This window comes from Rhinopithecus bieti, unplaced genomic scaffold (genome assembly GCF_001698545.2).
Source record: "Rhinopithecus bieti isolate Rb0 unplaced genomic scaffold, ASM169854v2 scaffold_27022, whole genome shotgun sequence".
NCBI lineage: Eukaryota > Metazoa > Chordata > Mammalia > Primates > Cercopithecidae > Rhinopithecus > Rhinopithecus bieti.
The window spans coordinates 1030704-1043623 of record NW_016812251.1 but is presented as its reverse complement, the minus strand read 5'-3'; the positions used below and the strand labels follow the sequence as shown (position 1 = coordinate 1043623).

General features: G+C 41.4%; 1 protein-coding gene across 2 annotated transcripts in view; it reads left to right on the top strand.

The window, feature by feature from the left end:
• THSD4 (thrombospondin type 1 domain containing 4) overlaps positions 1 to 12920 on the top strand; it is a 386571-nt gene that overhangs the window by 140296 nt on the left and 233355 nt on the right. The window contains exon 1 of one of the 2 annotated variants that reach the window (XM_017895816.1): positions 2152 to 2431. The exons of the other annotated variant lie outside the window; for it this stretch is intronic. Coding sequence (XP_017751305.1) covers positions 2360 to 2431 — 72 coding nt within the window. The 5' untranslated portion in view covers positions 2152 to 2359. Of the gene's footprint in view, positions 1 to 2151; positions 2432 to 12920 lie in introns of those variants that run through there. 2 annotated transcript variants of the gene reach the window in all.

Here is a 12920-nt window from a genome sequence, read left to right as displayed (position 1 = left end):
GTGTTCAATGAATACAGAGTTTCTGTTTGGGATAATGGAAAAGTTCTAGAAATGAATAGTGGTGATGGCTGCACAACATTGTGAATATACTTAATGCCACTCAATTGTATACTTAGTAATGGTCAACATGATAAATTTATGTTGTCTATATGTTACCACAATATTAAAAGAAAAGGAGGACATGGTTACAGAGAAGTAAATAAGTGCTAAATGATTATCTTTTGAATTTTGTGACACAGGGGCCGTTGGTGGCCTTTCCAGAGCCCTTGCAGTAGAGCAGAGAGGTCAAAAGATTGCAGTGGATTGAAGGATGATTGAGAAGTCTCTAGACCAGGGGCTGGCAAACTGCTGTCAAATCTGGCCCAGCCTGCCTGTTTTTACAAATAAAGTTTTATTGGAACACAGCCACACCCATTCATGTGTGTGTTGTCTGTGGTTGCTTTTGTGCTGTAATGGTGGAGTTGAGTAGTTGCTACTGAGACCACATGATCTGTAAAACCTAAAACCATCTGGCCTTTTACAGAAAGTTTCCCAACCCCTGGCTAGACAACACTCCTGGTCTTTCAGGAACCTTGGCTTTCTTAAATAATTCCTGCATTAGTCAGTAGATAACTTGCCCCTTCAGTTAGGTAGCAGAACAGACCCAAAGTTGAACAGTAACAATGACTAAGAAGGAGGAAGAGGAAAAATTCATTCCTTTCTTTCCTTAACTGGAGATATTATCCTCACTATACCTGTTTTTCTCTTATAGCCCTGGAAGAAGGAATGAAAGTTCTTCCCTCCCAGTCACCCGCCAAAAAACTCCCCACTGGTAAATGGTCATGTGACTGGTGATAATAAAGTTTCTGAGATGGCTGCAAACTGCAGTTAGGTTTAAAGTTTCCTCATTAATGCAGGAAAATGCTCATAACCTGAGGCTTTTCAAGTGTTTATTAATTTACTTTCTGGGGCTGGCTGCTGATACTTATTTCAGATCAAAGAGAAAGCCTGTGTCTTTAGTACTTATTGTGTGCCAGGAACTATGCCACATTTTGTGCCTAGGTGAGCTCATTGATAGTCATCATAACCATTGGAGGGCATTTCCCTGTTTCACAGGAGGGGAGACTAGGGCTCACCAGGGTTAATTACTCACCCAGAGACACACACAAAGAGTTTGAAGTACAACTGGAGTATAACCCACACCTGCCTAATTCCAGGACCTCAGGGTGTTTCCACTGCACCATGCAGTCATCCTATCCTTTGTGGCCACCAAGAGCCTCAGAATAACACCTTGAGCCCATTCTGGGCAGAATACATACTTGATGGGTTCTAATCCATTTTAAGCCATGACCCCTGCTATTTCAGGATAACAGGTGACCATGTAAGGTGTATCTCAAGTGCACTGTAGGCTTTAGGATGACCCTTTTCCCAGCCTGCTCCCCACGCTCCCAAGCCCCACTTTGATGGTCGATGTGAGTCTACTCAGAGGTAGCTCTTATTTCTTTAAAACCATCCTGCATTTCATTGTACTCTGACAGCACTGTCTGACACTTGGGATTCACTTGTTCCCATCTTACCACCTGTTTTTACATTTTCTGCAATAATTCCTCAAGCTCTTGGTTAGGCATAGTGACCCAGGGATGCAGCAAGAGGGGAATATAATGGCTTCCACAGTTTGTGTCTATACAATTGGTGCACAAGCACACATCACCCTTGTAACTTCTTTCCCCGTTGAGGCTGCCCTTGATAATGCAGCTTTTAACTGCCTAGATTTCTGCAACCATCAAATCAGATCTAAAAGGGCACTCAGACATCATTCACCCAACCTTTGTACAAGTGAGAAAAATAAACCGCAGGCAGAGACGGCTGGCAATTTGTCCAGGCAAACACAGCTTGTCAGCTCCAGATCCTGGACTAGGAAGGCCCTGGTTCTCCCCGATCCCAGCCTGGAGCTCATCCTGCTGCAATTCACTGCCCCCTCCCTGCCTCAGTTGACGAGGTAGGGGCTGTCCCCCTGCATGTGGAGTACTTACTTTGGAACCCTTTTCATGAATGAGACCAGATGCAGAACTCCACATTGATCATTTCTGTCCCTCCCCTTTCTGCTTTCTGTTAAAGGCAGCCCCCCAGCTCCCAGCTGGCTCCTGTCCCCTCCCCCAGCCGGGAGAAGTTATTACATGAAGAGATCAGCTTACCAGTTTTCTTCAGAACAGAGGCTGAGCTCGAAGCGCCGGGTAGTACAGTGAGGGAGAGCCGAGGGAACCAGCGCGGTGCCTAGCGGAACTCCAGGGCTGGAATCCCGAGACACAAGTGCATCTGCTAGCTGTTAGCACTTGGCAGACGGAGTTCTCCTCTAGGGTAGTTCTAACTTTGGGTAATAATGTTTGTCAGCTACCTGATATTAACATTGCTCCACGTTCAAACAGCAGTGTTAGCAAGACCTGGGGGAGAGGTAAGCCAAATAAAATATCTTGTCAGAAGTTGTATTTTTTTTCAGCATTATATTTCCTCTTCTATCTACCAAGAGGGATCAGGGAATGGAATTTTATGGGGTGCAAAGAGTAATGCTTTATATTACTTTTGTAGGCTTCTCTTGCCTTTTCTTATATGAAGACTTCTTTTCTTCTTGAAGAATTTTATCATTTCTAAAATATCATTCTGAAGCTGTCTGTACAGTTGCTGCACCGGGAAGTTGCTCTGGCCTTGGTGACAGATGCCTGTAGCACGCACGTTTCTCCTGCTGTAGCAGAAAAAAAAAAAGATGTGCCATGTCAGATTTCGTCAGGGACTGTTACCTTTTGAGAATTTTTCTCTAGTGCTACAGAGAGAATGTACATGGTAGGGGAATTGCTTTTCTTCCCTGCTTTTGCAACACTTCTCTCTTTTTTTTATTATTTTTTTTAATTTTTATTTTTTGCTTTGATGTGCTTGGAAAAAATCTGTGTTTAACTTTCTACCATAGGTTTGAAAAGGGATGATGATATACAACAGGGCTAGGAGTATGCCCAGAGGTACCTTAGCAGGGAGACATGTTCTAAGCTCATGAGGATGATTTATTATTATTGGTTTAGTTTGTATGGTTGTTGGGTACAGTTTTTTTTGTTTTTTGTTTTTTGTTTTTTTTTTAACATCAGTGATACCTCTCAGAGTCAGTTTTTGATGCAGGCAAAGAGATTGGAATAGATGATCATTGAGCCTGGAGAGGGAAGCACCTTGGTGTATCCACCCTCACCTGCGAACAAGCCTGCAACGTATTTCCCTCATCCACTCCTTTCCTTCCTTACCCTGATGCCTGAGTAACGAAAGGACAGCCTTTCTCCTGCATCCATCTCCCTCTTTGAAAGGCCAAGTGAAAAGTGTATCTCCTAAAGAGGCCATGAAGCCACTTCACAGCTTTGCTTTTTGTTAGCCTTGTCAGGGACCAAGCAGGCTCTGAAAGCCTAATGTAATTACTTTCCCTTGTCTAAGAAGAGTGGAAGTGGGAGTGCTCCCAAGCCCAGGGCTGCAAGGCTAGCTGTGGTTTCAGCAGGCTTGTTGCTCTGTTCAAAACAGACATGCAGCTCAGAGACATGCAGCAATGGGTCATTTGTTGTAGGCTTTTCGCCTATTAGTTACTCATGTCCTCTGCTCTGTAGATATTTTCTGGGCCTGTGGAGTGATTGAGCCCTTGAATGGGAGCAGGAGAAACTGAATGGGTGAGTGATGCTGGAAGCTGAAAGCAGACCATTGCCCTCTAGTTGTAGTTGAAGTTCGCAATTTCCCTGTTGATTTTTTTAGTGTGTAGAGTAAATGACAAATGGGCTGGCCTCACTCAGCCTGGAGCACTTAAGCAGGCGAGAGGAGAGCTCATATGGAAAATATTTCTATCACCGCTGCATGCACATATGGTCTGGGGAGACCCCCGAACTGAGCAAATCACAACGCTCCAGCAGCCCCTCAGTGGCGTGCCAATTATTCTTATTAACAGCAAGCAAAGGGCAGGCTTTAGTTACCTGCACACAGCTGGCTCGTGGGGAAGGCCACGCTGGAATGTGTGTGCCCCTAGCCTTGTGTCACATGCAGAGTGGCAAACGGATCTGCTTCACCTGACAATCAGCAAAGCAGATGAAAATTGAAAGGGATTATACAGGCTCACCCAAATCTTGGTGCTTTTCAGACAGTGCTCAGCATTTGGGAGAAGAAGGCAGAGGTTTTATCTTATGAGTTAGAAGTGTGTGTGCTTAACATGAATAGCCAGAAAACCCGATCAAAGGTAGTGAGATGCCTACCCTCCTGCCCCTTTGTTCCACTCTGCTTTGCTAAATAAAGGTCCTCTTGGGCCTCTTCCTCTTTTCGTTCTTGCTTTCCCTCTTTCCCCTAGTGTGTGCATGTGAGTGTGCGTGCATGTGTGAGTGCATGTGTGTTTCTGTGCTGTTGGCTCCAGAATGCCTGAGCTCCTAGGAAATTGTACGATTAGGATTCCTTTTTCCTTCTTGGAAATGAAGTGATGAGGAAGGAGCATGAGTATGAATAGCCCCACCTCTTCCTTAAAAGAATGTAGTTTAGATAGAGCTTTGAAGAATGTGGCATTTATTTATAAGAGCCTCTTTTTTATTGTCGTGTTACTTACAAAACTTACCCATAAACATGTGGTGTCGTCCCTAAGTCACCAAGATTTTCCTTTTCTCTGCCAGCTAGTTTTCTTGCAGGTTTTAATTATCTTCCCTTTGGACGTGCCTAAAAACACATGAGGAAAGGAAGAACGGGTAAGAAAGCGTCATACACCTGGGGGTGCTTGGAGGGCTGTGTCCTCAACGTGGAGCTGGAAGCCAAGCGGCACTCTCTGGGAAGCAGTTTACAGTCAGTTTTCTAGGGTGTGAGGTCCTTTCAGATAAGCAGGGCCTGGCAGGTGGTGAGAGGAGGGTTGTGATGCAAAGCAAGCCTTGTTTGGCTTCCTGTGGCTGGCACTGTCAGCGCTGGTGACTATGGTCCAAGGACAGAACAACCTGGTATGGTGTCCGTGCATGGGTTGGAGAACAGACACAGAAAAGAACTGTGCCTTCTTTAATTTTCCCATTGCCAGAGCATTAAACTCAGAACAGTGAGATCATGAGAATCCCTTTGTCCTAGTCAAGGTTAGGGTGGCCACCATGTACACTTGTATAAATGGGATGTATCCCCGAAAAGACTGTAAAGGACTTTTAAAGTCAAGCTGGACTTTTGATGCATTTATCAGCGTGGGGAGTGTGCCAACGTGCAGCTTCTTTGCAGGATGCAGCAGAATGGCAGGGAAGGGGAGGTGGGAATGGAAGGCTTGCATTTTCTTTCTTGAACTTGCACTTACCTTCTCAGATAAGACCAAAGAGACATTGTTATATGTAGGGACAGGGAGGGAGATGCAACTAGAAATCTACTACATTCCATATTTGGAATTACATGATAAATTCTGCAAAATGTGGTCAAAAAGATGTTCTTTTATTTATTTATTTAATTTTTTTTGAGACGGAGTCTCGCTCTGTCACCCAGGCTGGAGTGCAGTGGCACGATCTCGGCTCACTGCAAGCTCTGCCTCCCAGGTTCACACCATTCTCCTGCCTCAGCCTCCCAAGTATCTGGGACTATAGGCGCCCACCACCATGGCCAACTGATTTTTTTGTATTTTTTAGTCGAGATGGGGTTTCACCGTGTTAGCCAGATGGTCTCGATCTCCTGACCTCATGATCCGCCCATCTCGGCCTCCCAAAGTGCTGGGATTACAGGCATAGATGTTCTTTAATTTTGATGGCACAATATGGCAAAACCTATCAAAATAAAAAATAAATATCTTAGCTGCTAATGGGTACAGACAAGGTTTCTTTTCATGGTGATGAAAGCATCTTGGAATTAGGTAGTGGTGATGGTTGCACAATTTTGTGACTATCCTGAAAACTACTGAACCATATCCTTTAAAAGAGCAAATTTTATGGTATGTAAATTTTATCACAATTTTTACGTTAAAAATAAATAAATGTCTTTTGGACCCAGATTTTCCATTTCTAAGACTTTTTATCATATAGGTCTACTCTGAGTGTGTAAAATGTTCTATGAGCCACCTGTCATAATTAGGCCCTTTCCATCCTACTGTCCTAGTGATAAGGCATGCTGTGCAGGTGTTCAGAAAGAATGAGGTAGCTGTAGATGTGCAATGAAATGACCACCAGGATATGCTTTTAGGTAAGAAAAACAAATTGAATGTGCGTAAAATGCTCCCATTGTGTAAATGTGCTATCGACTACATCACCATTGCAAATGTGAGCAAGTATATTAACCCTGTGCTGAAAAAAGAAAGGTGAAAAGACCAGATCTTTGTCTTTGATGAGCTTATACTCTAAAAGAGGCACAGAATACAAGTTAATGATCATGCAATAAGGATCTCTCATTAATTGCAAGAACAATGGGAAGCTACCTAAGAAAGCAAAGAAAGATTCCACAAATGATGACATATTTGAACTGAAGCTTGAAGGGTTGTGTGTTGGAGGTCTTCAAGACAACCCCTATGATTCAGTTATCTGCAGTGATTCAGTGACTCAGCATACATTGGCACTCACAGCTATTATTTATTACAGTGAAAGTATATGAAGAAAATCAACAAAGGGAAAATGTTCATGGGGTAAAGTCTGGGGCAAACGAGATGGAAGCTCCCAAGGTTTTTTTTTTTTTTTTTTTTTTCCCAGGGAAGGCACACAGGACCCACTTACTTCCCCTAGCAATGGGTTATGACGACACATGGGAAATGTTGCCAGCTAGGAAGCTTGTTAGAGGCCCAGAGCCCAGCATCTTTACTGGAACTGACCACATACACAGCCTCTGCCTGCCAGCTAACAAAATTCCAGACTCCCACAAGGAAGGCAGGTATTCAGCATAAACCATATTGTCTATACAGCAGAGGCACAGCAAGCACGCCACCCTTATCAGTTTTGGGAATGATGGGAACCCTCCCCAAATTCAAGTTACCAGATGCCAGCCTGGTAAGCAGATCTTTTCAAGGAGAGCAGTCAGGTCTGCAATCTTAACTGTTTTCTGATGGATAGGTAAGCATTGTAAGGGGAAAAGAGGGAGAGCATTCCAGGCAGAGGGAAAACATCTATAGAGCCCCAGAAATAAAAAAGGACATGGCATGTTCTGGAAACAATGCATAGTTCAGATCACAGAAGCATCCATTGTGGGGGATGTGGCAGGAAATTTGTCAGCCAGCTCGATCCTGAGAACTGGAGTTTTTCTCTGGGCCTTTGAAAGTTCTTAAAATTCTAGATCTACAGTCTTAAGATTATCCTTTTTTGACATGTCATTTAGATCATCATTGCAGGACATTTTTTTCTTCATAAATTATTGAAATTATTTCCTAAGGAGTAAATCAAATTAAATAATTCATGTAGGACTGCTTTGTAAGAAGTGACACCGTTTATTTAAAATACTAGTTGTCACTCTTCGTTCCTAGAGTGTTATTTGTGGCAAATAGAAATGAAGGGTCAGTGTAATGACCTTAATGACTATTTCGTGGTACACAATTCTCCCTGGCTTCGCTTTTCTTTCTTTTTCTGGTATCTAAAATAGCAAACCAGCTATGTGGAACTCACTTGCTAATGCAAGACTCAAGTTTGAGCCTTGGGTCAATCACTTGGGTGAAAAGTCACCATATGACTTTTCTCATTTAAATGTTTTTGTTGTTGTTGTTGTTGTTGAGACAGAGTTTCACCCTGTCATGCAGGTTGGAGTGTAGTGGTGCCATCTCAGCTCACTGAAACCTCTGCCTCCCAGGTTCAAGGATTCTTCTGCTTCAGCCTCCTGAGTAGCTGGGATTACAGGTGCCTGCCACCATGCTGGCTAATTTTTGTATTTTTAGTAGAGATGGGGTTTCACTTTGGTCTCCAACTCCTGACCTCAAGTGATCCACCCGCCTCGGCCTCCCAAAGTACTGGTATTATAGGCCACCGCACCAGCCTAACAATTTTTTTATATTATAAAACTGTTGTAAAACAAATTCATGCAAACAAATACAGAGAGTAAAAGTTAAAGGTTCCTTTTTACCCTCATTCTCTCCCCTATCCTCCTTCCCTGCCCAGATGAAACCATTGTCAACAATTTAGCTTCTGTCCTTCTAGAACCATTCCTGTACATTTATAAACATAAGGGTATGTGCCTATGTGTGTGTCTGTGGGTTTATGTGCATATGTGTATGTGTGTGCCTATGACTTGCAATGGCAGTTTTTCCTTCTTTTCTGATACCTGTGCTTGTTGTTTCTACCTCAGTCTAACTGCATTTGCACACATCCAGAATACCCAGTACCTGTTTAAGATAAATCGAAAGTGAAACATTCCTGTCTTCTACTAGATTTTTTTTTTTTTTTTTATCTTCTTTTTTTCTTGAGATGGAGTTTTGCTCTCTAGTTGCCACGGCTGGAGTGAATGGTGTGATCTCGGCTCACTGCAACCTCCCCCCTTCCCGAGTTCAAGCAACTAAATCGTACATGCCTTGCTCAGCCTTCCGCCGAGTAGCTAGGATTAAGGTTTACATGCGATCTATGTTCTTGCACCACCATCCTCTCAAATACCTAGTTTGAATCTATAGTATGTTATGGTACAGTAGAGGACTGGTCTTCATCTGTTGGCCAGGCTGGTCTCGATCTCCTGACCTCAGGTGATCCCACCCACCTCGAACCACTCAGAATCGTTGAATGCGCCACCCGCCAGCTCTTCCAGACTTAAATGGGAATGTTTCTAATATGTCATCATAAGTATGATCCTGTCAGGGTTCAGGTAGATACATTTTTATCCAGTTACAATTTAATTTCTAAGTTTTATCAGGAGTGATTGCTGAATTATCAAATATTGTTTGTCTTTGTCAAAATGCTCATTATGAGTATGTACATTTCTATTATTACTGAGATACATAGTGAAATGTATATAGTAGTCAAATGTTGGACTTGTCCTTCATGGAGACATTCGATTGGAACTAATATCTTTAAGTAATAGACATTCATCTCCATTAAATTCCTACTTACTAGATCTCTGATTATAAATTGATTTAATTTAAATTATTTTTACTTCTTTAAATAATGAGTATTTGTGATCTATGGCTATATTTTATTGTGCTAGACCAGAGGTTTTTGATAGTTTTGTAAATAATTCAGATTCCTTTCACACTTTTCTATGTGACTTTGAAGCAGTTTTGTTTTGTTTTGTTTCTCGTTTTTTTGTTATTTGTATTTTGTCTAATTGAGACAGGAATGTTCGTATCTACTCTGTTGCCCTCACCCAATACTCATTCTAAGCCATCAGCTCATTCCTTAATGTACCTGCGGACTACAGGCGCGGCACCTAGCCACTTGGCCCCCTAGTCTAATTTTCATTGATTGTTTTTGTACTTTTTTTTGCGATCTTTTGTATTTCGTTTTATGTTTGTTGTTGTTTGTTATATTGGACGGTCCTCGCATCTTGGACAAGGAGCAACAGTGGCGGATCTCATGCTCCAACCTGAGCAGCTCCGAACATCCCCTCGGGTTATAGCGAACCAATCTGTCTCCTGGCCTCAGCCTCCCGAGTAGCTGGGACTACAGGCGCCCGCCACCCATCGCACATACCACATTCTCGCCTCGGCTAGTTTTTTGTGAATCTTTTACGTAGACGACGGAACTATTCATCCGCGTAGTTAGGCTCTAGGATGGATAGACTTCTCGACTCGCTGACCTTCTTCTTGTTAATCACAGAACACAGCATCCGCGGCCTCACCAAAACGTTGGACATTTAGTGCTGGGATTACAGGCTTGAGCCACCGCGCCCGGCCTTTTTTGTATTTTTTTAGCAGAGTCGTGTTTCACCATGTTAACCAGGATGGTCTCCACCTCCTGACCTCGTGATCCGCCCACCTTGGCCTCCCAAAGTGCTGAGATTACAGGCGTGAGCCACCGCGCCTGGCCTGGTTTTTTTTGTTTTGTTTTGTTTTATTTGAGACAGGATCTCACTCCATCACCCAGGCTGGAAGCGCACTGCCCCAGTCACATCTCACTGCAGCCTCAACCTCCCAGGCTCAAGTAATCCTCCTGCCTCAGCCTTCCAAGTTGCTGGGACTACAGGCATGCACCACCATGCCCGGCTAATTTTTTAGTTTTTGTAGAGACAGGGTCTCACTGTGTTACTGTGTTGCCCAGACTGGTCTTGAAGTCCTGGACCCAAGTGATCCTCCCACCTCAGACTCCTTGAGTACTAAGAGTACAGGTGTGAGCCACCACACCCAGCCTCTGAAACAGTTTAAACAACCAAGGAGTTACCTTTTTTTTTTTTTTTTTGAAGGTTTGCTGAACTCAATCGTAATACCGTCCGGCTTTTTAGTGGAGTGATAGTATTTGAGTATTTTTTAACCATTTATTTTATTTCTTAAAAAGTTATAATACTGAATATGTGTAGGAGAACATATGTAATATATAAGCAATTATGAAGTAGAATAATAAAGCAAACACCTATGAACTCACCACACAACTAAAGAAATCAAAATTCCCAGTACTGTACGCTACTCCCCACTCATGTCCTCCTTGCTTCTCTCCACGAGAGACAACCATCCTGAATTTTATGGTTTTCACTTCAATGCTTTTGTCTATAATATAATCACAGGTGTATGTGTGTCTAAAGAATATACTGTTTGGGCCAGGTGCAGTGGCTCATGCCTCTGATCCCAGCACTTTGAAAGGCTGCTTGCTAGAACTTCCAGAATACAATACTGAATAAGAGAAATGAAAGTGAACATCTACTTTTTTGTATGAAAGGTTGATCACTTGAGGTCAGGAGTTCGAGACCAACCTGACCAACATGGTAAAACCCCATCCCTACTAAAAGAATACAAAATTTGGCTGGGCAAGATGCTGCATGCCTGTAGTCCCAGCTACTCAGTAGGCTGAATCAGGAGAATCACTTGAATCCAGGAGGTGGAGGTTGCAGTGAGCTGAGATGGTGCCACTTTGTACTCCAGCCTGGGTGACAGTGAGACTCCGTCTCAAAAAAAAAAAAAAAAAAAAAAAAACCAAGCCCAAAAAGAACATACTGTTTGATCTTGTTTGGTTTTGAGTTGTGTAAACATGGTATCTTAATTTTTTTTTTTATTCAACTTGACTTTTTTATTTGACGTGGTAATATTTGTAGCAGTGGTTCATTCATTTTCAGGGCTAGATAGTATTCTACAATGTGAATATATAATCTTTTTACCTGTTGATAGATATTTGGGTTCCTTCTAGGGTGTTTTTCCTATTACAAACAATGCTGCTATGAACACTTTGTAACATGTCTCCTCATATATCTTTGCAAGGATTCCTTTAGGATGCATGCCTAGGAGTTGAATTGGTGAGTCATGGAGAATATGTTTGTTTAATGCTACAATTAATGTCAGATTGCTTTCCACAGCAGTTTTATTAGTTTTCATTTCCACTTGTAGAATGTAAAAGTTCTCAATGATTTATCTCCTTTCCAGTATTAGGTATTATCAGACAGGTTAATTTTTACTTATATATAAGATATAAAATGGTATTAGTGTATGCTAATGGACATTTCTCTGATCATTAACTATTGATATAGTATAATGTTTATATGTATACATATCATTCACATTTCTTCTTCTGTGAAATGCCTGTTTGTATTTATTTTCTGGTTTTAAATTTAGTTCTTTGCTTTTTCACTACTGATTTAAGAGTCTTTTGTGTATTTTGAATATGAACCCTCTGCTTTTTACTCCATGTAATATTTTCTCCACCTATGACTTGTAAAGTGTCTTTAGCTAAACAGAAGTCCTTGATTTTAGTGTATTTGAATGTATCCATTTGATTTCTTTGTGTTAACACACTCTTTTTCTGTTTAGGAAATTATTGATCCCAAGGTTATAGACATATTCTCCTATATTGCTTTCTAAAATTATTGAAGTTTTGCACTTCACAGTTAAGTTTTTATACACTTGGAATTAAATTTTCTGTATAGGGTAAGTAAGGGATCTAATTTCATTTTTCATTAAGGGATCTAATTTTCTTTTTTCCTCATTTTGGCAATGAGTTACTACAGGAACATTTATTGAGTAGTCTTTCCCTTTCAACAAATTTCCAGGGCCATTTCTTTTCAGTACCAAGTTTCCATATATATGTTTATCTTTTTCTGGCCTCTGTATTTGCTCCATTGGACATTTCTATGTCTGTACAAGTAACCTACTGTCTTAATTACTACAGCCTTATAATAAATGTCAATCTGTGTAGGGCAAATCAGTTCACATTATTCTTTGGGAGTGTCTTAGTTATTCTTAGACATTTGTTCTTCCTTATGAAATTTGAAATTATCACATCAGTTTTCCTTGAAAAATGCTTTAAGAATTTTTATCAGTATTGTATTGAGTCTATAGATTAACATGAGAACACTAAAATCATTCTAATATTGAGCCATTCTATCCATGAACATAGCATATAAGCTTTACATTTTAAGTCTTCTTTGACATTTTCTAATAAAGTTTTACAATTTCCTACACAAAGATCTTATACATCTTTATTTTATATTTAATCCTAGGTACCTTGTTATTTTTTATTATAAATTATGTGTATGTTTTCCTAATTAATTTTTTCTTTTGGTTGCTAATGCTTACAAGTCCAAATGATCATCTGGCCATGGTGGCTCATGCTTGTAATGCTAGTAGCACTTTGGGATACCGAGGCAGGCAGATCATTTGAGCCCAGGAGTTTGAGACCAGCCCTGGGTGAAACCCATCTCTACAAAAAAAATAATAATTGAAAAACAGAAAAAAAGTTAGCTAGGCATGGTGGTGTGTGCCTATATTCCCAGCTACTGAAGAGGCTAGGGTGGGAGGATTACCTAAACACAGGGAGGCTGAGGCTGCAGTGAGCCATGATCACACCACTTCACTCCAGCCTGGGTGGCAGAGTAAGACCCTATCTTAAAAA